At 50.1% G+C, this 26,708-nt stretch overlaps 1 protein-coding gene across 2 annotated transcripts in view; it reads right to left on the minus strand.

Moving 5' to 3' along the window:
* STAT4 (signal transducer and activator of transcription 4) overlaps positions 1 to 13,907 on the minus strand; it is a 77,831-nt gene extending 63,924 nt beyond the window's left edge. For both annotated transcript variants that reach the window (XM_036320167.1, XM_036320166.1), the window contains exons 1-3: positions 13,819 to 13,907; positions 9,004 to 9,132; positions 6,969 to 7,113 (exon numbers count right to left, since the gene is read on the minus strand). In XM_036320167.1, the coding sequence (XP_036176060.1) occupies positions 6,969 to 7,113; positions 9,004 to 9,131 (273 nt within the window). In that variant the 5' untranslated portion in view covers position 9,132; positions 13,819 to 13,907. The remainder of the gene's footprint in view (positions 1 to 6,968; positions 7,114 to 9,003; positions 9,133 to 13,818) is intronic.
* Positions 13,908 to 26,708: the final 12,801 nt, after the last annotated feature.

Consider the following 26,708-nt stretch of genomic DNA (forward strand, 5'->3'; position numbering starts at 1 on the left):
TTGTAGACATGGGAGATTCAAGTCCCACCCATTCAGGTTCTGTCTTGTAATGCAAGGAGAATCATGTTTCAAAAGTAAGAACCAGATGTTCTTCCATTCACTGGGAAGTTCATCTGTCCACTGAGAAGTGAACGAGGAGAAGAGGGGTTTAAGTGACAGCAGGGTGACAAAAGAGGCGTTGCCTGATGGCCACGTCGCTAACCCTCTGGAAGGGCCACGGAGTCTGCTCGTGCAATGCCCTTCCCTGGAGATTTTGAATAACAGGAAACAGAGCGAGGTGGTTCCGTTGTGGTTTTAAACATCAAAGGAGGGGACATCCTGGGGGGGCCCTTCTTTGCCCTTTGACTTCTCACGGGAAGATGAAAAGGGAGGAGGGAGAATGAATGGTGTGAGATGCCAATTATAGAAGTGAAGAGTGATGATTATAGCACTCACTAATGACACGGTTTTAAATTTCATTGTGCTTATAAAGATGTATTGGAATAGCCCGGCCCACATGGCTCAGTGGTTGAGCGTTGACCTATGAACCAGGAGGCCATGGTTTGATTCCCGGTCAGGGTACGTGCCGGGGTTGGGGTTGTGGGCTCGATCCCCAGTAGGGGGCATGCAGGAGGCAGCTGATCATGATTCTCTCTCCCTCTCCCTTCCTCTCTGAAGTTAATAAAAATATATTTAAAAAAAATATATGCCGAAACCGGTTTGGCTCAATGGATGGAGCGTCGGCCTGCGGACTGAAGGGTCCCAGGTTCGATTCCGGTCAAGGGCATGTGCCTGGGTTGCGGGCACATCCCCAGTGGGAGATGTGCAGGAGGCGGCTGATCGATGTTTCTCTCTCATCGATGTTTCTAGCTCTCTATCTCTCTCCCTTCCTCTCTGTAAAAAACCAATAAAATATATTTAAAAATGCCGAAACCGGTTTGGCTCAGTGGATAGAGCGTCGGCCTGCGGACTGAAAGGTCCCAGGTTCGATTCCGGTCAAGGGCATGTACCTGGGTTGTGGGCATATCCCCAGTGGGAGGTGTGGAGGAGGCAGCTGATCGATGTTTCTCTCTCATCGATGTTTCTAACTCTCTATCTCTCTCCCTTCCTCTCTGTAAAAAATCAATAAAATATATTTAAAAAAATATATATATATTTAAAAATATATATATATATGTAATGGAGCAAACATTGGAGACTAAGTGCCCATTTCTAGAGACCTGGCTAGATTATGATACGTCCATCTGATGTGAAAGACCGACACAACCACAGTGACACACTCCCGTGACAAGGGAATGTTTCCTGTGGTGACCAGGTGAAGGAAATTTGCCTCCAGCTCCCTTTCACTTCATCCCTCTTTGCTCTCCCCAGGGCGCACACGGTCTCCAGGATTCCCGAGGGCCAGGGTCTCCTTCCTTCCTCTGAACGGTTTTCTCAGCTCTTCCTGCAGCGGGCCCATCGAACGCGACCTTCCCTCACAGGTGTGGAGCCTGACCTTCTCTCACAGATGCCACACATTCTAAAACGCTTCTTCCCAAAGCCAACCCCTTCATCCTTAAAAACTGCCGATTTCAGCAAGAACATGTGATAATCTAAACTACACTGACACACCCTAAGCAGCATTTGCAATAACGACATGGCACTGGCTCAGTTTGGTGAGGGATACTGGTTGCAACAAGGCAGTACCCACATTCAGCGTCAGCTCAACTCTTCATTTATGAAACACTGAGCCCCTGGTGGATGCTGGGAAGGCAGAGATGAATGTGCCCAAGGAGCCCACAGTCTTGCGGAGGAGACAGGCAAGTATATAAGCCTACCAGTTCCAGTAACTTCCCATTACCTTCCGACTGCACTCCACTTAGAATCTATCAGACTCACTTTGTGATCCCACCTCCCTCTCCAGACCTAATATCCATGTAATAATCCAAACTAAAACCATCAAGCCATCTCTCATTTCTCACTCTCTCACAATGAGAACTCATTTCCCCCCAAAATAAATCTTGACAGAGATTGGTAAGTTATGAAGATCTGGTAAGTACAAAAAGCAGCTAGCTTTTTTAAAAAGTGTGATATGGCCCCGGCCCGTGGAGCTCAGGGTTGAGCATTGACCTATGAACCAGGAGGTCACAGTTTGATTCCCCATCAGGGCACATGCCCAGGTTGTGGGCTCAATCCCCAGTAGGGGGCGTGCAGGAGGCAGCCAATCAGTGATTCTCTCTCATCATTGATGTTTCTATCTCTCTTTCCCTCTCCCTTTTTTTCTGAAATCAATACAAATATATATTACTGGTATGTGAGGTTTGGTAACTTGCAAATGGGTTATAAACTCATGCCCATACAAAAATCTGCACATAAATGTTAATGTCAGCTTTATTCACAATTGCCAAAAATGGATAAACAAATTATAATAAATATTCCCCACTTATCTGTAATGGGCGTGTTCCAAGACCCCTGAAATCACAGATAGGACTGAAACCTGCATATACAACTGTAAGATGGAAACTCTCATAAATCCAAATGCCTTTAATATATCCAACCTCCCAAAACTCAGAACTTAGTCTAGTCTGCCTTAAACGTGCTCTGAACCTTACACTGGCCTACAGTTGGGCAACACCATCTAACACAGTGAGTACACTGTAGACTGCCCGTGTTCACCCCGATCGCGTGGCTGATGGGAGCTGTGGCTCATGACCAGCAGCGCAGAGAGGATTGTAGTGCCTATCGCTTGCCCAGGAAAAGATCAACATTCAAACTTCGAAGTACAATTTCTACTGAATGCATATCCTAAGTCAAAAAATCCCAAGTCAAACCGTTGACATTTGTAGGATGTTTTTTCTTTACATACAGCCCTATGATAAAGTTTAACTTACACATTATGCACAGTAAGAGATGAACAGCAATGACTAGTAATAAAATAGAACCATGATAACAATTTACTGTGGTAAAAGTTCTGTGAAGGTGATCTCTCGTCCATACAGCGTAACCGATTGCTGGACTCACGGTCCACTCACAGGAAGCACTGACGGCTTCTCTTTGGCAAATGCAAGTTGCCGTCATCCCTGCTCCTGGGCGTGGGCCATGGCCAAGTAAATAACGCCTACAGGACCCAGCCCCGCGACCTGACAGCAGAACCGGGTCTGATAACCGAGCCGGTTCGGGCAGCACTCAGCATGGAGACGCTGGGCAAAGGGGGTGGGGGGGAGCCTACATCTGCAGCAGGTGGAGTAGGACCTGTGAGGTTTCGGCACTGAGAATGGCAGGTGTGCCATTTAAAACTTGGGAATTATTTCTGGAATTTTCTATGTAATCTTTTCGGTTGGCTACAGGTAACGGAAACCACAGACAGTGAACCTGGGGATACCGTAATGTATCCCAGTAGGTTCATAACCATAACACTAAGTACACCAATGCAACACAGCAGCCATGAGAGCTGCGGAACTGAGGACAGGGATGGAGTGGGAGCACGGAGAACTTTCTGTTCCATTTTTCTATAAAACTAAAACTGCTCTAAAAGATAAAGTCTACTGTGTGTGTGTGTGTGTGTGTGTGTGTGTGTGTGTGTGTGTGTGTGTTTCTTTTTTAAAAAAGGTCCGAGAGCGGGACAAAGCACTCTTGAAATACCTGGGGCAGGTCCTTATGTTCAGCAAATCCTCACACAGCCCTACCACACGCTTCAGGCCGGGGAGTGCAAACGCCTTGCCCTGGGCCACACAGAGAGGAAGTCACAGCCAGGATTCAGAGGGAGTCCTTGCTCCTGACCTTGAGCTGAGGCGGCCGCCCCTGGAAGGGGCTGAGCCAGCTGGACATCAGTGCTCCCAGCTCCCCAGCTCAGGGCTTGCCTCGACTCTTGCGTCAGTGGTTTGGTTTAATTTGTCTTTTATGAGAAGCCATTCTAAAATCTTACTGGAAGTAGGTGTGATATCAAATAGAAAACTTAAAATTGAAATTGGAGACTTCAGTTCCTCTAAAAAATGAAAATAAATCTACCTTATACCTGCTTAGTTCTCCTGGTTCCATATTGCTGCTTTTTTTTGCTATAATAGTTAAAGTAGATTGTATTTAAAATCCCAGAGGATGACAATGCTTAGACCAGATAAGCATGGTGTCAGTGACCTTTTGATGTTTTCTTTTCCCTTTTGGGGTGCACTGTGTTTTCTCCCAAAGACTTGACTTATCCAAAACCAAAACAGAAGAACAAACAGCACCCCTGGGAACATGCCACATTAAAAAGAAGGTGTGTTGAGGTGGAAGACCTGGCTGACGATGTTCTTTACTACTATTTCCACCGTGTTCTGAATTAATACAAATGTCCAGGAACAAGAGCTTCTAAGATGAAATAGGCAGAAGCACCAGAAAGAAAGAGCAAGGGTTTCTGTCAGTTCAAAAGATCTTAACGAACCAAAGGCTTTCGGGTCCCCAGGCTGTAGTGGAGCCACAGTGGGAACCACAGAGGGAGGAGAGTCACAAAAGGAGGTCAGGCTCTTTCTCTCAAAGGGCTCGTGACCTGCTCAGACACGGCCAGCCCGAGGAGGCGCTGGCCACCTGCAGCCCTGCCCCTGCCCGTGGAGGCTGAGAATAGAGCCTCCTGTGGCATCGGGACCTCCAGGCTCCTCTCGGGATGATGGGAACTGAAGGGGGGGGGGTGTAGCAGAGCACCCCTGGTCAGGGGACCGTCGTGGACAAAAGCTCAGATCATTCAAGAGTGAGCGTGGGGTGTTTGGGAACAAGGAGTAGATCATTTTTCTGGGGCAGGGATGTTGGGAAAGGTCTACAGAGGCAAAATGCAAAAGGACCAGTGACATAAACAGAAGAATTTGTGCTTGAGCTGAAATGTGACTGGGAGGAGCGGGATGGGAGTGGGAGGAGTGGGATGGGAGTGGGAGTTGCAGGGTCTCAAGCTCCCTTGTAATCTGAGACCCACCCAGAAAAACCGATGGGCTATCCACTTCCCCTGATATACTAAGAAGGCCCCTATCAGCAAGAAACATTTATTGGGGGCCAATATTTTTCCAGAATCAAAGCCCCAGTCTTCCTTTCAATTTCAAAAGGTAAGCAACAATTAATCTCATTTATATGATAGACATGAGAATTCAGAAAGATTACGTGATCTGTCCACAGTCATATTTTGAGACCCAGAATCCTCAGAGGCCACACACCGCCATTTCACCATCTTTGCCCCTCAGCAAAGCGTAGGGTCTTCGCTTCTAGGCCAGAAGGCAGCCAACTTTCCCATGAAGGGCAAGATCAGTGACACACACACACACACACACACACACACTCACAATCAATTAGAATCACACACACGCACGCGCACACACACACACACACTCACAATCAATCACAATCACACACACACATACGTTTATTTTAGGCTTCGGGGCCCTCAGTCACGGTGGCTGCTCACCTGAGCGGTGGCCGGGCGAAGCAGCCACAGCCAAGGTGAAGGAGAGTGGCCACTTTCCATTAAAATGCAGACCTGTTCATTTCACGTCACTTTCACATCACAAAAGCATTTTATTTGTTTACTTATTTTTATTGTTTCAATCACTTAAAAATGTGTATACGATTCTCAGTCATGGGCTGTACATAGAGGCAGCGGCGTGCCCGCCGGCTCAGGTGGGCGCATGAGAGCCCTGAGCTGGTGGGGCCGAGGCTAAGGGTCTCATCTCCATGAGAGAGGGCCTGCCTGATGCTCCCAAGACCCTGCTGTGTTGCCCACAAGCTCTTTTCCAGCCCTGGCCAATGGCTCTTGTCAACTTGTAAGGCACTATATGGCCACGGTGGCTCAGGGCCGCCCAAACATCAATCGGAAAAAGCAATACCCGTGTCCCCCTCACAAATGTTATAGCTTCCGGCACGTGTCCTTTATAGTGTGACTAACATTCTCTAAGAATATACTGGGCAGAAGCGTGGGCCTCTAAGAGCCTCCCTGAGACATGGCACATGCTCTACAGGCGCCCGGTAAACACGACGGCAGCCCAGGCTCCCAGCCGGCCCTGCTTGCTCCCGGGGTCAGCTCAGGCCGCCTGCCCGTCATTATCAGAGCCCCATCCACTCATTCACCCGCTCCCGGGGTCAGCTCAGGCCGCCTGCCCGTCATTATCAGAGCCCCATCCACTCATTCACCCACTCCCGGGGTCAGCTCAGGCCGCCTGCCCGTCATTATCAGAGCCCCATCCACTCATTCACCCGCTCCCGGGGTCAGCTCAGGCCGCCTGCCCTTCATTATCAGAGCCCCAACCGCTCATTCACCCATTCCCTAGGTCAGCTCAGGCAGCCTGCCCTCCAGTCCTCAGAGCCCCATCCACTCATTCACCCGCTCGCCCTTCAACCAACAAGGGTTACACGTCTACCATGCATCCCACCTGGAGTGGGTGCAGGGAATTCAGGCTGAATGCTGAAGGCGGCCTCAGGGACCTCACGGTGTGGAGGACAAAGACATGCTAATGTCCCCCTCCCTCCCTCCCCCACACTAGGTGCCACGGTGCAGGGAGGTCGGGCGCCAGAGCAGCGTGCGCTTTGCCTATCCCTGCGGGATAGGGGCTGGAGTGCAGCAAAGAATGTTTGTGAAGGAGGTGAGATCTGAACCAAATCTGGAAAACACACAACACAAGGCCTGCATCTATGAAGGAAACAACACTAACTTGAAATTATGTAAGAGACAAAGGCTAGGGAGGGTGGGGGGAGGCAGGGGAGAGGGGCCCACATCTTTCCAACCCCTGCTCCAGCATCATGAGGATTGATCATCACCTCCAAACAGTCACATGTACATCACACTTGCCCTCCCCACAGATAGTGCATCTCAGGTTCAAAATCTCATGGAAAACAAACAAAAAATTGAGCACGAAATTCAAAATGGCAAGAGAATTCAAGAAGTTATCTTTTTAAATATGGTTTGAAAACAACATATGGGTTCATATTTGATTTCTGTAAACTGAATCCACGCCTTAAAAAGCTGAACATTTGGAAAAAGTAGGGTGCGCTCTCACCTGCAGGACTTTCCGAATTCTCTTCAGATTGTGAATCAAAAGCAGGTTTTTCTCTTTGGAAACGCGGCCTAACTGGTCATCCAGTTGTATTAACAAGTTTTGGAGAAGGATGGTTGCCATGGTTTCGTTGTTAGACGCTGCCTCCCTAAAAAAAAAGTGTTATTACACAGCAGGAAACAACTAAGTAAGATGTCTACCTTCCTATCACACACATTTTAAAGTGATAAATCTCTTCCACAGTGATAAGCATTTAAAGATTTTTGAAAATTAAATTGTACACATGGAAAGTTTCTCAACATCACTAATTAGTAGGGAAACGCAAATCAAAACACCAGGGGATACCACTTCAGAAAGATTGGGATGCAGTTATGCAAATCACAAAAAAGCATTAGCTGGGGAGGAACTGGTCCCTGGTGCGTTGCTGGGGCGGGGCGATGGGGGGGGATGTAAAATAGTGCCGCCGCCAGAAAAAACAGGGCAGGAGAGGCCTCAGATAGAAGCAGAATCACCTACAGCAATTCCTCTCTGGGAAGACACCCAGGGGAAGTGCAAGCAATGAATAGGTATTTGTACACCAATGCTCACAGCAGCTTTAGTCACAAGAGCCCCAAGGTGGAGACAACGCAAATGTCTGGACAGATAGATTTTACATATGTACTAGAGAGGCCTGGTGCATGAATTCATGCATGGGTGGGGACTCCCGCCAGCCAGCCCTGATTGGGGCCATCAGGGCCGGGCTGGCTGAGGGGAGAGGCCGTGGGAGGTTGGCCAGTCAGTCCGGGCCCCGATTGGGCCAGTTGGCTGGCTGCAATGCACGTCATAGTGACTAGTTGTTCTGGTCGTTCGGGTTGCTTGGCTTTTATATATATACACTAGAGGCCCAGTGCATGAAATTCATGCACAGGGGCAGGGGTCCCTCAGCCTGGCCTGCACCTTCTCCAATCCGGGACCCCTCAGGGGATGACCAACTGCCGGTTTAGGCCCGATCCCTGGCCTAAACCAGCAGTTGGACATTCCTCTCACAATCTGGGACTGCTGGTTCCTAACCACTCCCCTGCCTGCCTGCCTGGTTGCCCCTAACTGCTCTCCCCTGCCAGCCTGATCACCCCCTAACTGCTCCCCTGCCAGCCTGATTGACCCCTAACTACTTCCCTGCCAGCTTGATCGCCCCTAACTGCCTCTCCCTCAGCCCCCGCCACCATGGCTTGTCTGGAATAGGTCTGGTTTAATTAGCATATTACCCTTTTATACACACACACACACACACACACACACACACATTTTATTAATATTATTCAGCCTTAGAAAGGAGGGAAATTTTGATACATGCTACATGAATGTATCATGCTAAGGGCAATCAGTCAGTTACAAAAGGACAAATGCTGTGTGCTGATACTTCCATGAGGGGCCTGGAACAGTCAAGTTCATAGAGACAGAAAGGGGAATGGTGGTTGCAGGGGGCTGGGTAGAGAGAATGAGGAGTTAGTGTTTAAGGGTAGAAAGTTCCAGTTTGTGCAGATGAGAAAGTTCTGCCAATGGATGGTGGTGGTGGCTTCATGACAAAGTGGATATACTCAATGCCACTAAACTGCACGCCTAGGAATGGTTAAAGTGGTAAATGTTGTGTTATATACATTTTACCACAATAAAAAAATCAGACAACTGTTTAAAGCAAAAAAAAGTTTAAGTTGCACAATGTAAACAGAACTTTAAAGAATGTTTGTAAAATATACTAAGAAAATGCATTTGTTTACATTGCGTCTGTGATAGAGAATTGATATTAACTATTGATTTACTTCATGGCTTTTTAACTTCTAGAAAGTGGTTGAGGTTTTGGCTTACAGAGAAACGAAGCACGAGCAATGGATGAAACCAGAAAGAACTAGTATCCTTCTTTGAAAAAGTTTTCCAAAACTTTTTTATCTGAAAAGAATGCACCTATCAATCGGAAAGTGAACCCCAGAATAAACCCGTCTGGATAGAGCATAAAGCAGGTGCGCATCGCCCTGGAGGAGAAACACAACGTCTGACCTACCAGTCCTGGTTCTCAATCCACTGGGCCAGCAGGTGTCGGATTTCCATTGGAAAGTTGTCATCGTAGAACTGGTCTACTTGTTCCAAAAACTTGATTTCTAACTGTTGGACTTGATTCCACTGAGACATGCTATAAAACGAGGAAAAATAGAGTTTAAAAGTAATAACTGGTACATCCTCTTCTTTCCTTAGATTCCAAACAAAGACAATGCTGTCCATTAGGTAAGTCACTGAAGAAAAGTGACTTTTTAAAACAGTCACTCAATTAAAAGAGAAAATGCTTTCAATTCAAAGGATAAAGCCAATCTAAGCTTTTGTGTAAGTCAGTCATCCCTAATGAAGGACACAGGACTCCCTCTGGCCCCGGACCACCTCCTTCTTGCCCTCCAGGAACTCCTGTCCAGCCCTCTCCAGGGGCTTCACACCCCCCTCAACACCCCTCTCCCCGCCCGCCCGCCCCCATCCAGCGGTTCTCAACCTGTGGGTCGTGACCCCTTTAGGGGTCGAACAATCCTTTCACAGGGGTCACCTAAGACCATTGGAAAACACATATATAATTACATATTGTTTTTGTGATTAATCACTATGCTTTATGTTCAATGTGTAACAATGAAACTGGGGGTCACCACAACATGAGGAACTTATTAAAGGGTCGCGGCATTAGGGAGGTTGAGAACCACTGCTCTACACCAATTTGTATTCTCAACGAGCTCCCTCCCCATCCCTTGTGACCCCTATCCTACTAGACACTGAGCAACTGCAAGGCAAACAGCACATGCAGCTACACCTCCCGAAACCCTCCTAAGGCTCTAGGGGTGAGGAACACCCAATGCAAGTTTGTTTTCTATGAAATGGCCAATCCCTCTGTCTTCATTTCAGGTCTGTCTGGCTTCTAGCCAGCCGTATGTCGGCAAACTTCAGTCTAGCTCCATTTTAGCTACATGAAGAGTTGCCTGTTTGCCTGTTCATGGGCACTAATTCTTTCAGGTCAAAATACCTCTGAGCCCGTGCACAGTGTTATTTCTCTCTCTGGCTGCGATGGTCCGCTGTGGCTGGGCAAAGCTCTAAAAGTCTCCTTTTCATTCGTCTCTGACGTGCATGTAAAAGTGGTTACACCCTCAAGTTACTTGAGGACGAAACCACACTCGGTTCGTAGTTGACAACCTGTCATGAAACCAAATGGTGTGTTTCCCCCGCAGAACCCGCTCCGGCCACTGGACGCTTTAGCCACGTTTCCTCATTGGGAAAGCCCAGGCGCCTCGAAGTGGCCGCACTTCACTGCCTCAAAAGTCACATTTTTAATCGTTTTGTCAGCAATTGCAGAGCAAAGGGGGAAAGTTTTATGTAACTAATAACCATAGTATTTCCATCTATCTTGTAGGTGAGTTAGAGTTTACTTGCGCCTACAGAACATTTACAAGAACAAATTTCGGGATTCGCTTGGGGGAAACCAAGATGGCGGCATAGGTTAACGCCGGTGATTGCTGCCTCGAACAACCGCTTCAAAAAACAACTAAACGACGGAACAGACATCATCCAGAACCACAGGAAGCCTGGCTGAGTGGAAATTCTACAACTAGGAGGAAAGAGAATATCATACCCAGACTCAGAGGAGGCGCAGTGCTGAAGTGAAATACTAAGGTGCGGAGTGCACGCGGAGCGGGCTGGAGGCGGAGGGCGCGGTTGTTGTTTTCAATTGGGAGGGAGTCTCAGACTCTGAGCTCCAGATCCGGGCGAGTCTCTAGGGACCCAGACTCAAACGGGAGAAGCGGGACTGTCTGGCTTCGGTCGGAACTCGAAGGCAGCTTTCTCTCCGAGGGTTGCAGCGGTTGCTGGGACTCTGTGAGGCAGAGCCCCTAGGGGACGGAACTGAGAGCAGCCATAACTGCTCGCTCCAGCCCGCCCTGTAGATCCCCGGGACCCGCCCTGCCCAAGCCCTGAGCAGAGCCATTTGCCAGATAGCCTCAGGCAAATGCTAGATTAGCACCACCCTAGAGATCCAGCACAGAAGCTCTCCCACTGCAGACACAGCGGACTCTCATAGCCAGTTAGCATGGAGGTCAAATCACCCACGGTATTGCTGACAACAATCAAGGCTTAACTATAACAAGACTGCGCACAAAGACCACTAGGGGGTGCACCAAGAAAGCATAAAAAATGCAGAGACAAAGAAACAGGACAAAATTGTCCATGGAGGATATTGAGTTCAGAACCACACTTTTAAGGTCTCTTAAGAACTGTCTAGAAGCCGCCAATAAATGTAGTGAGATCCTCAAGAAAACTAATGAGACCCTCGATGTTATGATAAAGAACCAACTAGAAATTAAGCATACATGGACTGAAATAACGAATACTATACAGACTCCCAACAGCAGACCAGAGGAGCGCAAGGATCAAGGCAAAGATTTGAAATGCGAAAAAGCAAAAAACACCCAACCAGAAAAGCAAAATGAAAAAAGAATCCGAAAATACGAAGATAGTGTAAGGAGCCTCTGGGACAGCTTCAAGCGTACCAACATCAGAATTATAGGGGTGCCAGAAGATGAGAGAGAGCAAGATATTGAAAACCTATTTGAAGAAATAATGACAGAAAACTTCCCCCACCTGGTGAAAGAAATAGACTTACAGGTCCAGGAAGCGCAGAGAACCCCAAACAAAAGGAATCCAAAGAGGTCCACACCAAGACACATCATAATTAAAATGCCAAGAGCAAAAGACAAAGAGAGAATCTTAAAAGCAGCAAGAGAAAGAAACTCAGTTACCTACAAGGGAATACCCATACGACTATCAGCTGATTTCTCAACAGAAATTTTGCAGGCCAGAAGGGAATGGCAAGAAATATTCAAAGTGATGAATACCAAGAACCTACAACCAAGATTACTTTATCCAGCAAAGCTATCATTCAGAATTGAAGGTCAGATAAAGAGCTTCACAGATAAGGAAAAGCTAAAGGAGTTCATCACCACCAAACCAGTATTATATGAAATGCTGAAAGGTATCCTTTAAGAAGAGGAAGAAGAAGAAAAAGGTAAAGATACAAATTATGAACAACAAACATGCATCTATCAACAAGTGAATCTAAGAATCAAGTGAATAAAGAATCTGGTGATCATAATAGAATCAGGGACATAGAAAGGGAATGGACTGACTATTCTTGGGGGGGGGGAAGGGGTGTGGGAGATGCGGGAAGAGACTGGACAAAAATCGTGCACCTATGGATGAGGACAGTGGGTGGGGAGTGAGTGCGGAGGGTGGGGCAGGAACTGGGAGGAGGGGAGTTATGGGGGGAAAAAAGAGGAACAAATGTAATAATCTGAACAATAAAGATTTAATTAAAACAAACAAACAAACAAACAAAAAGAACAAATTTCATATATTTCATAGACACATTTCTCAGGTTTCCAGGGACACCCTTGGGAGCACCTTTCCCTGACGTCTGGGAGAAATGATGGCCATGTGTCCTGAAAGAACGCCACCGGGGAAAATGATGTTTCACTTGCACATCCCATTATGTTTATGAAGACCTTACGCAGGACAATTCCCGGCGTAGTGGGTGCTCAGCACCTGCTGCCACATGAGGGAGTGGCCCTCGGATACTGCTGGGAGGAGGGCAGGTGTTACCCCAACTTTAAAAAGGAAAACAGCCCTAGCCGGTCTGGCTCAGTGGATAGAGCGTCGGCCTGCGGACTAAAGGGTCCCAGGTTCGATTCGTCAAGGGCATGTACCTTGGTTGCGGGCACATCCCCAGTGGGGAGTGTGCAGGAGGCAGCTGATGGATGTTTCTCTCTGGGGGAGGCAGCTGATCGATGTTTCTCTCTCATCGATGTTTCTAACTCTCTATCCCTCTCCGTAAAATATATATATATATATTTTTTTTAAAAAAAAAAGGAAAACAACCGGAGGGTCAGAGCTGAGTCCTGCCCCAGGGGCACAGCGTCCCGGATGGACCAGAGTCTCCCGGCCACAGACGCCCTCTCTCTCCAGATGCGGGTGGATGCATGTCCCACGGGAACCTGGCACCTGCTGGCTCCATCCCTCAGTCAGTGACAGACCTGAGCTGCGAACAGCATGGCAGCTGCAATCGCTCCCACTGTGGGATCTGCTGGGATGGCTGCACATCTGTTTTCTAACCATGACGTAACTGAAGGTTAGCTCCCTCTTAGCCGCCTGGTCCCCGTCCAGAGAGCTGGGCCCGCGGCCCAGAGAGGGAAGGCCCTGCAGACACCCCAGGTCAGGCTTGTCCGTGCAGCCTCCACCAGCGCCTGCAGGCCCCTGGGACCCTCGCCGCGCTCCCCCTCGCTAGGGGCCCGCTCCCCCGTCCCCAGACATCCGTGCCACATTTCCTTTCCGCTGTGAGTGCCTGGCCCGGGAGACCTGCAGAAGGGGGCATTCTGCTCCTGGAGGGACAGGGGAGCGCACGCACCCCGTTGGCTGGGGGACCCCGAGCTCGCCAAGCAGGTGGTCCGCCCCACATGTCACTGGCTCTCATCGCGGCCAGCATCACCGGCTCCCCTCCCCGCGGGCTCCTCCCCAGACCCAGGGCGCAAGCCAAGGCCGGACGTCCTCACTCACAGGAGCTGGTAAGGAAGGGAAGCGGGGTCCCTTCCCCACCCGGCGGGGACACCCCTCCGGCGGCGGAGACCTGCGCCCCGCGCATCCCTGAGCCCGGAGCCGGGCTTCTGGGCGCAGCCGCCCGCCGCCCGCGGTCACAGTGCAGCGGCCGTCCGGGCGCCCAGTGGGCCGCCTGCCCGGAGCCCCCGCGCGCACCGCCGGCCCCCTCCTCCCGAGCGCGGAGGGCGGGCATCGGCCCACTTACCTGGCTCCCTCCCGGTCCGCCCGGTGCTCACGGCCACGGCCAGGCTCGCTCGCCGCCCCGACGGGACAGGCCGCCGCGCCGCGGGGATTTGCATCTCTCCTCCCACGTGAGGCTTTCCTGTGCGTCAGTGTCGCCTCGGGACTTTACTGGGCCTCCACCCACTCGCTCTTCAGGGCGCCCCCTCTCATCGCCACCGTCACCTGGGATTGCAGGAGCCCACGGTGGTCAGGAGGAGGTGGGGGGTGGGGGGGGGGCTACTCCTTGTCCTCCCGGGTCCCCCAGGCAGCCGGACCCCCTGCAGCTTTCTCGCCTGGAGCCCAGTTCCTGGCTTCCTGTTTCCTTCCTTCAGATGTGCTTCCCCAGGGCAGCCAGGCGCGTGGAGGGTGGGGAGGCAGGAGCAAAACCCCACACTCAGCCCCACCGGTGTGGCTCAGTGGGTAGGGCGTCCACCTATGAACCAGGAGGTCACAATTCGATTCCCCGTCAGGGCACAGGCCGGGGTTTCAGGCTCCATCACTAGTGTGGGGGGTGCAGGAGGCAGCCCATCCATGATTCTCCCCCATCACTGATGTTTCCCTCTCTCCCCTCCCTTCCTCTCTGAAATCAATGAAAATATATTCAAAACAACAACAAAACACGCCAAACTCAGACCCTACTGTGCTGGGATTCAGGGTGTCTGCTCCCTGGAGAGAGGGCAGCCCCCCCAGAGGTGCAGGCAGCCCCTGTGCAGCCTGCCCCATGCTTGGCCCTTCCCTGCTGGCCCTGCCCTCCCCCAGCCCTGCAGCTGGGGGCTGTGGTGAGCCCTTCCCCTCCGATTGCACCTGCTCCGAACCAGGAGCTGGAGAGAGCCGAGCCCAGCTGGTGCTCTCCGTCCACAGCTGAAGGCCTGCGGCCCCAGGTGCCCGGAGCTGCTGGGAGCGTCCCAGGTGCTTCCGCTCCCTCCTCAGGGGTCTTGTCAGCTCTCCTCCTGGGAGCGAGATGGTGAACCCCTGACACGCAGCAGGAGCCCATGAATGCTCTCGAAAATAAAGGCAAAAATGAGGACGCCTGGAGAGGGAGACAGATGCTGGATCTGCGGACGCGCAAGGAGAGCAGCAGACCTGCCCTCACACACCTGCAGCCGATTCTCCTCCCGGGTGAGTGACCACGGCTTCAACACCACCTCTCTCCCTCCCTGGGAAAAATGAGTCCCTAGCCCCAAGGTCGCCCCTGGGCAGCAATCTCAGGTCACAGGCAGGGGGGCCTGGGCCTGGCCGCCTGCCCACCGGGCGTTTCCCGGGCGCCCAGGCTGCTGTGTCCCCGCCCAGACAGAGGGCCTGCTTCAGGCCTCCCATCGCCTCCGGGGAAGCCCTGTGTTCTTCTGGGGAAGCAGCCACTGTCTATGGTAAAAAGACCCAATTCTTGCCACTCAAACGTCTGTACAACGTGGTCCCGAGCTACCCAGGAACCCTCCGCCCTGCCGGAGCCCAGGCACCAGCCTCCTCTGCTCCCAGACTCACCACTCACTGTCAGGACTGGCCTTCCCTTCCTCCCCCATTTCCTCCCCCAACTCACCTCCTATTGAAACCATGTTCTTCTCAGGGGAGATTCCCTGCTCTGGGCTCTCATCACACTTCCATCCAAACTAGCGCTGTTCAGAGAGAAATGAAACACACCACATGCGTGTAAGCGTTCTAGTTCTCACGTGAAAAAAGGAAAAGGTGAAATTAATTTTTAAAAATCTTTATTGTTAAAAGTATTACATGTGTCCCCTTTCCTCGCCCATCAACCTCTCCCAGCCGCTCCCATCCCCGCCCCAGGCCTCCACCACCCGATTGTCTGTGTCCTCGGGTCATGCATGTACTAGCATGCACACCAGGCCATTGGTTGACCCCTTCCCACTCATCCTTCCCAGCTTCCCTCTGAGGTTCGATGCTTCTATGTCTCTGGATCTATTTTTGTTCATCAGTTTATGCTGCTCGTAGATTCCACAGGTGAGTGAGATCATGTGATACTTGTCTTTCTCCGACTGGCTTATTTCGTTCAGCATAATGCTCTCCAGGTCCCTCCAGGCTGTTGCAAATGTAAGAGTTCTTTCTTTTTTATAGTTGGGTAGGATTCCATTGTGTAGATGTACCAGTTTTTAATCCATTCATCTTAAAATTAATTTTTGTGCTGTAGATAACCCAATTGCTACAGAATGTTAACCTTTCCGTCTATAATCCATATAAAAATTATTGAGATACTGTCATTCCTGATTTCATCCTAAATCTCTGAAGTCTGGTGCGTAGCTGCACTTTCAGGACATCTGGGTTGGACCATGGCCACATGTGGCTGGTGGCTGCCCCACAGGACAGCACAGGCCCCGGCCACTCACCCAGCGCTTTCCACATCCTGCCTGGGTGATAGTCATACTGGCTTTGCGTGTCTTTGCCATCAGCGTTGCGTGTCTTTATTCCACCGTTGAGTGTCTGCTGTACAAACAGAGGCTTTGTTCCCTTCTCCCTTTTAAGAACCTCTTCCTGGGGCTCCCCCAACAATTCTCGACTGTTTCATCTTGTGACACCTTCATCCTCTTGAAAACTGTTGACAACCCCAAGATTTTTTGTGTTGCTGTTCTTTTAATGGGTATTTGGTGTATCCATTAAAAGTGGATTCTTAGAAAAAAACCAAAATATGTATTCATTAAAAATGACCATTCTAAACCCATTATGTGTTCAAACAAACTTTATGAAAAACAAGTACATTTTCCATCACACAGGAAATTAGCGATTTACAGCTTTGAAAAATCTCTTCAGTGTCTGGCTTGAGAGCAGACATCTGGATTCTTCCATCTGCTTCTGCCTTTGATCTGTTGCAAGCCATTGGTGGAAGTATTTGAAGAACATCTGGACTCACACAGATGTGTCCCTGGAAAAGGAGAGAGCCTAACAGCCTTTTCAGAGCTGTGGGCAGCCTTCTTAGACGCCACCCCGAATTCCAACACGCGCTGGTTCCTTAAGGGCTATTTGCGTTGTGGAATGTGACCACATCAGCGAACTCGATATGCACAGCGCTGCCACCCAGCCCATAGTGTCCTGTGTTTTGAATGGAACTTCCACCCACACATGCTATCACACATCGGTCATTTGGAGAATCCTGGCTCCCCGAATGATGCAGCTCTCCAAACGCCGACACCCTGTCACACACTATCGGCAAGTCACAGTAGCGAGTCTCACCAGTGATCTCCTTAGAAAAGCGTTTAAGTTTTGGGGAGCTGTATGCGCAGAGTGAAGATACACGTTTTGCGCAAGGTCCAGTGTTATCACTGGAAACAGATACTGCCAGTTGCTTTCCTTGACGTGACAGGCTCACTGTTCATTCTTAGGAAAGTGTCTTCCCATACGGGTCTGGATACCACGGTCTGTCATTGTTCTTCCCGTCAACATGGTGTCTGTGAGGAAGAGTGGCCAGGACGGCGGGCAACGCAATCTCGCGAGTGCTTTCCCCCCAGGCCTTAGTAAGTTCACTTCCATTTCCTCGCACAGAATGTTAAGAGATGTAGTCAGGTCTGAGATTTCATACAATTAATTTTCTTGCAGCACTGAATACATTCTTTTTAAATGTATTCTTATTGATTTCAAAGAGGGAGAGAGAGAGAAAAACATCAATGATGAGAGAGAATCATTGATCGGCTGCCTCCTGTACACCCTACACTGGGGATCAAGCCTGAAACCCGGACATGTGCCCTGAACGGGAGTTGAACCGTGACCTCTGGTTCATAGGTTGATGCTCAACCATTGAACCACACTGGCCGGGCCATTGAATATATTCTTAAGTCAAACTGGCATTGAGATGTTTTAAGTTTGCGGTGGTGAAGCAGGCAATGACTACGGGGACACGTTGGCATCAGCCCCCTGGTTCATGCCATAGCACCATCATCACCCGCCATTGCTTTGGTACCATCTATGTGACATCCAGAGTGAAAGGCAAAACAGCATTATTATGAAAAGAATTTTAACTTTGCAGGCCCCCTGGAAAGGTCCTGGGCCCGCCCCCAGGGATCCAAAGACAGCAGTCTCAACACCTCTGCTCTGTCCACGTGTCCCGCCTACTGTGGTCAGTTCAGCCAGAGGGGCGCAGCGTGAGGGACTCGCCACCCACACGCACACTTTCTTTTCTTGGTTAAAGCATCTGCCGTGAACCCGTCTCCCTTCCTATTTCAAGAACTGAGCCAGGCTTCCAAGAAACGGCATCTCTATGTCCATGTGCCCCTCTTTCTTAGAATCAAGTCTAAACAGCTGGGTCCCCAAGTTCTTGGCTCTGCACTGGCCTGCCTTGGTCTCACAAGCCCCTCAGAATGGAAAAGAAAAATCCAAAGCAAAAACACAGAAAAACACCCCAAACTGAAATCCCCATAAAAGTTTCCCAAACTCAGAGGCCATCGGTTCCTCTGTCCCCTGCAAAGGGTCTCTCAGCTGTCCTAGTTGTCAGTCCTACACATTTTGTTTCCTTCTTAAGAGGGAAACCCCAGGTTACAGACTCGCAGGAAAATAGATTCTAGTTCTGATTTCTCCACTTTTAAGCTACCTAACCTCTCTGAGTCCCACACTCCCTGTAAAAATGGGGATATTCTATCCCCCACAAAATTGCTGTTAAGAGTCAAAGATCTAATATAAGACTTGCGATAAGGAAAATGCTGGGTAATGGCTGTTAGTAATAGACGAACAAGCCACTTGTGAGAAACTCTGGAGGCTCCTAGGCTAACTCCCTTCCTCCCCCCGGAGCTAGAAGGGGTTTCAAGTGGAGATGGAGCGAGGTGGACAGATTTGCACCGGCCAGTCCCCGGCACGGAGGACTCAGAGTCGGCGCTCTGCTGTCTTCCCCCACCACGCTCAGCAGAGCTGTGTGTGTGTGTGTGCGCGCGTGTGTGTGCATGTGTGTGTTTTAATATTTTTATTGATTTCAGAGAGGAAGGGAGAAGAAGAGGGAGATAGAAACGTCAATGATGAGAGAGAATCATTGATCAGCTGCCTCCTGCACGCCCCACAATCTGGGCATGTGCCCTGACCCGGAATCGAACCGTGACCTCCTGGTTCATAGGTCGGTGCTCAGCCCCTAAGCCACGCTGGCCGGGCAGAGTTGCTTGTTTTGGGGACGAGAGAAGAAGAGAGGGGAGATCAGTGCCCCGCTGCTGACTGTACCCTCTCCCGGCTCTTGTCTGAAGGGTAGAAATGTGGCTGGTTTTCATTTTTTGTGGCAGCATCTTATCTCTCCTGTCCAAGCTTTGCCTCTTCTGTGTCCAAAGGAAGCTGGAGAGTCAGGTTGGAGGCTGGACAGACAGAAGACGTACCTACCGACAGGCACTCTGGGTTTCTTGTGGCACAGGCCAGCCCCCGGGTGCCTGGCAAGGCTGACTGGGGCAAGGCAGTCTGGGGTGGGGCTTGGCAGCTCATGTGTGTGCCGGTCCTCAAACTCCATCGCCATGGGGATGATGTGCTAAGGGTTTAATACTATCCATCCTGGTCCATTCCTCAAACCCAGTTCCCAACGACAGGGCTCCCCCTGCTGCCCCCTCAGAGGCACTACAGCTTACAAGTCAGCCTCTTTCCTATCATAGCCCTTGGCCAGCTCTAGGCCAGGCCACAGGAGGAGCTGAGAACGTCAGGTGCGTTGTCTGACCTCAGCCTCACAGCACACACAGGATTGGGACCATCCTCGCCTCCGACTGTCTGACAAGGACAGTGGCTTCATGAGGCTGGAAGGCCTGTGCATGGTAATCCGATGTCAGGGGCAGGTCCCGGATTCGAATCAGGACCGCCTGCCTCCAGAGACAGTGCTTGAACCCAGGAAACGCCGTATCTGCCCTTATAAGAAAAGCCTAGTTTCATATTTAGTTTTGTCACTAAAATCGCCGACTAAGACCTCTATCTGGAGACTGTGAGGGCGGGTGTGACAAATCTTTCCGGAAGATGGCTCCATCAGATCTTCACCAGCTTGGAATCCCTTGCTACAGGCAGAAATAACATAAATAAATATTCCCAAAGAAAATAAGCACCCGGAACAAATACCCGACGTGTGCGAACACTGTCGGTAGCACCTAGCTCTCCTTCTTCCATGCACAGCTGTCACCAAGGGCTCTACAGCCCCAACCAAGCGAAACGGAAGGAAACTAGACTAAACAGGCGCTTCACGGCAGATGAACGTGTGAATGGAGCTCCACTGGGTGTGAAAATAATGGACTAATAATGCAGGGTTGCTATCGCCTTTCTCTTAAGAATTGTTTGCACAAATGTTTGGCTTCAGCCTCCATTCATCTTTCCCTGTGAACTGCCAAGTTCTTCCTTAGTTTCGTGCTATATGTAGGTGAAAAGCCTCACACACGATAGACAGTTTTGAATGGGAAAGAGAGATTTTAAGGACAGCCAGTCCTATTGCATAAATCTTTCACTATTGGTCGGGCTGTCAAGTTTTCCTTTCCTTAGCCAGTGTGCAGGCTAGAACACTGAACAAACACCAGGGGGCACTATTTTCACAGGGAAACCAACCCACAGCTGGGCTAAGAAATGGAGGCCTGTGAGTTATCTATAAAAAGAGTTCTTTTCACATTTAAACGAGGCGTGTATTAGTCTGAAGGCTTTTGTCACCTGTGATTGGCCTTATCCTTGCGACATCACAGGGTTTACGGATTCAATAAACTAGGCCCACCGACTTGCTCAATGGCCGTGGCAAGTGTATTGGATAATACTTTGTACCAGGATGAACGTGGGGGGAAGGAGAGTGAGGGTGAACAGCATTTAGATCAAAGGATTATGAGGACTTGTTCCTGGCTTTGCTTAACCTGGGAACCTGAATGGTGACATTGTCCGATTTGTACCTAAGAGAGATCTGAGCCAGGAATTTGGCCAATTTAGATAAAGTTAGTGTTTGCACTTTATTTATTTAGGGCTGTTTACACACAGCGATAATTCCAAGAGGTTAGGGATCGCTAGCTAATTCACAGCCCTCACCAGCCCCCCGCCCCGGAAGACATATCGGCGGAGTGAAGGTGGAACACCTGCCCTGCACTGGCTCCTTTAAGACGAGTCCCGTTGTCCCTCCCAGACAAGTTGCCTCTCAGGTCCTTTCTTCCAGAGCTACCCTGCCCGCCCACGGGATGGGTGGGTGGGTGGGTGGGTGGGTGGTTTGTCCAGAGAACTCGCTCCAGTAACCGAAGTCACTTCTCGTACGAAGACAAGGCCCTCTCATTCACTATTTCGTTGCTGCAAGGAGTAGACAGATCCACAAAGTACTTACAAGGACAGAAGCCATTTTTATCAATGGCTTGGATATAAAAGCTTAGTTAATAAAAGTCACATTTGTCCTCAGAAATAACTCCCGAGTTTCCAATGCTGGCGAGATCCCTGGTCACGTTCCAAAGAGCTTTCTGCTCAAGTTCCCTTTGAGATGGAGTTCCGTCTGCACACTCTCTCCGGGCGGAGGGAGGGCTGGCACGTCTGACCGCAGCAGACGCAGCTGGTGAATCAGAAGCAGCATGAGATGGTGACAGGACCGCACAGTGGCAACCTGTCCTGTAAGCGATTGTCCTCGGGCCGCACTCGGCAGTGCTGCCCCATTGTAAACCGGCGTCTCTGAAAATGTTCAAGCTCAAGCAGCAGCTGACACCCTGGGGAAGGCTGGACACCCCGCCCGCGTCTGTGTTCCGTCCGCACTTCCTAGGCCCATCCCAGGGCAGCCGCGGGGTGTTGCTTAATCCTGATGACAATGGGTTACACAGAGCCCTTGGCAGAGGGAGAAGGAACGGTTAGATCATCAGCCAACTGGTCTCCCCAGCGAAGGGCAGCACCCGCAGGTGGGGCATCTCACACCGCCCTGCAGGCGAGGGGCCGCAGCAGGAGCCACACTGCCTCCTGCGCGGCACCCGGCTGTTTGACCTTGGAGACAACCATGGAGTCAATGCTGTCCGTGGAAGGCAGTTAGCTCTGGTACACGGTGCCTGCGCAAGCACAAGGTCAGGTGACTGCGGGGAGCCCTGATGAGGCCCACGCAGGACAGGTCTCCCGTGGGAGGGCCCCGCCTCGCTGTGCGCTGCACTGTGCAGGTTCTGGCTCAGAACGAGCCCTTGTTTTGGGCTTATTGACTCACCTGGTTGACTTTATTCAATAGCCACCCCCCTGAAATGCTTGGCTCCTCACTCCAGGCTGCGGTCTTGATACGAACTGGAGAGTCTACCTTGTTCCTGGGTGTACTTTTGTTGTTGTTGTTAATCCTCACCCGAGGATATTTTTCCATTGGTTTTTTAGGGAGAGTGGAAGAGAGAGGGAAAAGAGAGAGAAACATTGATGTGAGAGAGACACATCGATTGGTGGCCTCCTGCATGTGCCCCAACCAGGGCCCAGGTCGAGAAGGAGCCTGCAACCAAGGTACGTGCCCTTGACTGGAATTGAACCCGGGACACTTCCAACCACAGGCTGACGCTCTATCCACTGAGCCAAACCGGCTAGGGCTGTTCCCCGGGTAAACTTTCTTCTCAAGTTCAAATAGATGGCTGATTCAGATCCTCACAGTGGATTTTCTCCTCTCTGGGGGTGAGAGATGAACTTCCCACTCCACTTCGGGCCTTGTGTGAGGAAGGTGGAAGGCTCCACCCAGGACATACTTCCCACAGTGATGCTGCTCAGACCGACGTGGGGCCCAGATGGCCGGGCCCGCAGTCAGTCTCCGTGGGGCTCTCTTTGGGGGATTGTGAGTGTGAAGGGCCAGGTAGGCCCGGAGCTCTCGCGGTGGATTGGAAAAAGCCAGTGTTTGTCCCTGGACCAGTCATAGCGAGAGCCCTACTCTCCTGGGCTTCAGTTAACCTGGAAAATGAATTCCTTTTTTAATTAAATATATTTTTATTATTTCAGAAAAGAAGGGAAAGGGAGAGAGAGAGAAACATCAATGATGAGAGAGAATCATTGATTGGCTGCATCCTGCATGCCCCCCTCCCCATCCTCCCCCCTCCCCCAACTAGGGATCCAGCCTGCAACCCAGGCATGTGCCCTGACCAGGAATTGAACTGTGACCTCCTGGTTCATAGGTTGATGCACAACCATTGAGCCACACCAGCCGGGCTCCTTTTTTTTCTTAAGCAACTTGGAGTTGAATGTCTGTCAGAAGCATCCAGCTACAGCCTGATTGGCGGAGTATCACAATAACAGCACACTATGGACTAGAAAAGGACACCCCAGAAAGAGAACGCGAGACCGGCAGTAGATTGCTTGTAAAGAAGCCGTACGCAAGCTTACAAGGACCGGGCCTCCCTCACGGAGGACTTGCCGAGCCGGCTGACGGTGGGCAGGGTCACACCTGCTCTGCTTTAACATGTCACGACGGCCTGGGAAGGGCCAGCACGCTGGGGAAGAGCCGCAGGAGATGGCTGTGTAATAAAAGGGGAAGACGTAGCCTGGAGATTAAAGACCTGCAGGCTCAGCTTTTACAGCAAGAGGGGAATTGCCGCAGTGAAAAACGTGAATGGGACGAGATGTGGACTTTACATGAGCAGCATTTTCCCGCAGACCATCATCTACTGCATAATGACGGGTGTATTATGTCTGTGTCTGAGCTGGGAACCCGCGGTGCAAAGCCGGAGAAGCCGTGACAAGATGGAGTCTCAAGGTCCGAGTAAGAGAGGCAGAGCCCAGAGCTGGAGACATAGCTTGTGCCAGGGTCTAACCCTGAGGGGCTTAAGGTCATCGAAGAGGCTGTGCCGTTTTCTGTCCCTCAAAAAACTGGATTTCTGAGCGTGGCCCTCTGAAGATTGCTCAGGTCCTCTGAGCACTGTGTCCACACTCATGTCACTGGATGCTGCTTTGCACATGATCATTTATTCCTTCTTCATTCATTCACTCACTTGTTTAATACCTTGTTTATGCAAGGCACCTTCTGAGGTATCTATATATATATATATAAAGCCAGCATCCATAATGACCAGGACAGCCAAACAACCGGTCACCATGAGGTGCATTGAGTACCTCTCGGTCCCTCCCCTGTGGCCCACAGACTCTGATCTCAGCAAGGCGGGTGGCAGGCAGGCGAGGCGGTGAGTGCGGCGAGCAGTGGCAGGCTACCACGTGCGATTTCGTGCACTGGGCCTCTAGTCTATAATACTAAAAGTGTAATATGCTAATTAGACCAGATGTCCTTCTGGACAAAGCCAGGGCTTGGAGGGAAGCCCAGGTCCCGGGTGCCAGAGGGAAGCCGGTGACGGCAGCGGGGGGGGGGGGGGGGGGGGAAGGCCTACTCTTGCATGAATTCTGTGCATCAGGGCTCTAGTAAAAACAATAAACATTAACAATCAGGTGTTTCTCCAACCAGGACAGCTGTGTCGGGGAGCATTGTAGTTGTGATCTAATCGGTACTGACCTTTCTATTTAAAATTTCTTCTCAAGGGAATAACAGTTAAGATGTGACTAAGTCCTGATGACTTTTTTCCGTTACTTGAAGGTCTGCTATATGCTTGGACAAAATTTCCAAGAAGAATGAGTGTCTTAAACAGCTCTGTGAATCATGGCGTGGCTTCGTCGGGGCTGTTTTTCGCTTATAGTCTTCTTTATAGATTCCCGATTCATGAAGTCCTTTTCTGCCTGCTGCTTCACACAGTCCCAGTATGCTGCCAGCCAGTGTCATCTTTTATCTGCACCTTTGTTGAGGTCAGAAGCAAAACAAACAAAACAAAACATATGGAGAAAAGATTATCTCAGTTTTTTCACTGTTCTCTTCTATTTTTACTTTCCTTATAAATCAGTAAACTGGAAAGCATGTTTCTACGTCACTCCCATTTTCGGTGGCTTTCCATTATTGCGTATGTTCTTTTGCAAAATAACTCATTAAGAGAGCTTCACTTACAGACCTCTGACTAGCTTCCATGTCTGAAATGAACTCTCACTTTCCACTTATAAACTGAATGTAAAACATCCAATATCAATACCTTTAAAGCAGTTGTCACATAATTTCCTTATACTTACAGACAGGTGTCTACAAGCTGAGCCAGAGGGTGGTTTATTTATCTACCTATTGATTCCACAAATGACTGAGAACTACACGGAACAATGAGCTGCATTAAGGTAAGGCCAGGTGAGACACCAGTGTGTGCAGGACACACTCCTGCTCTCAAAGTTGGTCCCAGTGGCTGGGGGAGACAATGCCTAGTATTAAACATAAATACCACAGCAAGGCAAAGGGATTCATTGCCAGGACTGACAGGCAGACCCTGAGCGACAGATGAATGATGACTCTGACACACGTTTCTGTGAAAGAGAGGGCTAAGGGACTGCCTGGCTAGAGGAACCAAACAGCCCCATTTGCCTGCCTCTTTAGGCTTTTATTGTAATAGAAGCTTGAACTAAAATTCACTATTAGACACTATCAGCAGGGCAAGCATCCTTGAGAAGACGCCTGCATCTGCAGTGTCCTTTAAGCAAGGACATCTGCAGTGTCCTTTAAGCAAGGACATCTGAAGACTAAGCATAAAGATTCCAGTAAACACCCGGGGGCTCAGACTTGTTTGGAAAAGTCAAGTCAGGGGCTGCCGCCTTCGGCAAGGTCCCCCTAGAGCAGTGGTTCTCAACCTGTGGGTCATGACCCCTTTGGGGGTCGAACGACCCTTTCACAGGGGACACCTAAGACCATCGGAAAACACATATATAAATGCATATTGTTTTTGTGATTAATCACTATGCTTTAATTATGTTCAATTTGTAACAATGAAAATACATCCTGCATATCAGATATTTACATTACGATTCATAACAGTAGCAAAATTACAGTTATGAAGTAGCCACGAAAATAATTTTATGGCTGGGGGTCACCACAACATGAGGAACTGTATCAAAGGGTCACCGCATTAGGAAGGTTGAGAACCACTGGACTAGAGGCTCCCGACCTTTTGGAGATTCCTCCTTACAGACTTTCCAAACAAGTCCCGTGCTTCCCCACACTTCCTAATAGGTCATTTGAATAAACTAAGGGAGATTGGGATGGCGAAGATGGGCCCTAAAGGGTGGTTAGGACTTTTGATAAGTCTTAACGAATGAGGAGAAGGCATTCCAAGCGATGAGGAAGGTGTGAGTAAAGGCTGAATAGAGAGGACGATGCAGCGTGTTCGGGGAAGGAAACACGAGGCACATTGGCGGGAACAGAAGGTTCCTGCTGATGGGCAGAGTGAATGGAGCTGGTGAGTAGTCCGAGGGCCATGTTGTGAATGTCAGGCGCATGAGTTTGGAGTATTTCTAGGACCCAACTGGCCTCCCTGATGTCATTCTCAGCCACTCCAACTCGTCCTTAAAACTGATGCCAAAGAGACCCTCCTAAAAGAGCATGTTAGCAGAGAATTCCTGTGCTTATAATTCTGCAGTGGATTTTAAAGGGGTGCGGGTCCCTAAGCCCACCCCAGGGGCGGGTGTCTATGAGACTGTGCACATCTGAGCACCGAGACCAAGGGTCCTCTGGCTGAGCTCGGCCTGGTGGCGCCCCTGGTGGCCCTCCCGGGCCTTGGAGGGAGCTGGGTAAACAAAACCCTTCTCTAGCCAAAGTGACAGCCTCAGATGGAGGTGGAGAAACAGTACCTGTGACCCATTATGCCACGGCAAAGGGGCTGAGAGGTCTCTCTGGGGCTCATGAACTCTCAGGACGCTTCCACGACAGAGCTGGATGTTATGGCCTCGCCAAATGCAAACTGACCTCCCCACAGCTGTGCCAGATGCACAGTGTGCATGCCTCCAGTCTCAATAAAACCACACCCATTGCGTGAGATTCGGATTGGTCATTTAAATTTCATAGGTTACATTTTCATTTAGATTTAATGAGCAAATTTGCATTACATATGGTAGAAAGTAGGGATGGATATATTCCTCAGGAATTGTTACCTAGTTTTATGTGTGTGATTAAATAAC

Source organism: Myotis myotis, unplaced genomic scaffold (assembly GCF_014108235.1).
Source record: "Myotis myotis isolate mMyoMyo1 unplaced genomic scaffold, mMyoMyo1.p scaffold_m19_p_8, whole genome shotgun sequence".
Taxonomy (NCBI): Eukaryota; Metazoa; Chordata; class Mammalia; order Chiroptera; family Vespertilionidae; genus Myotis; species Myotis myotis.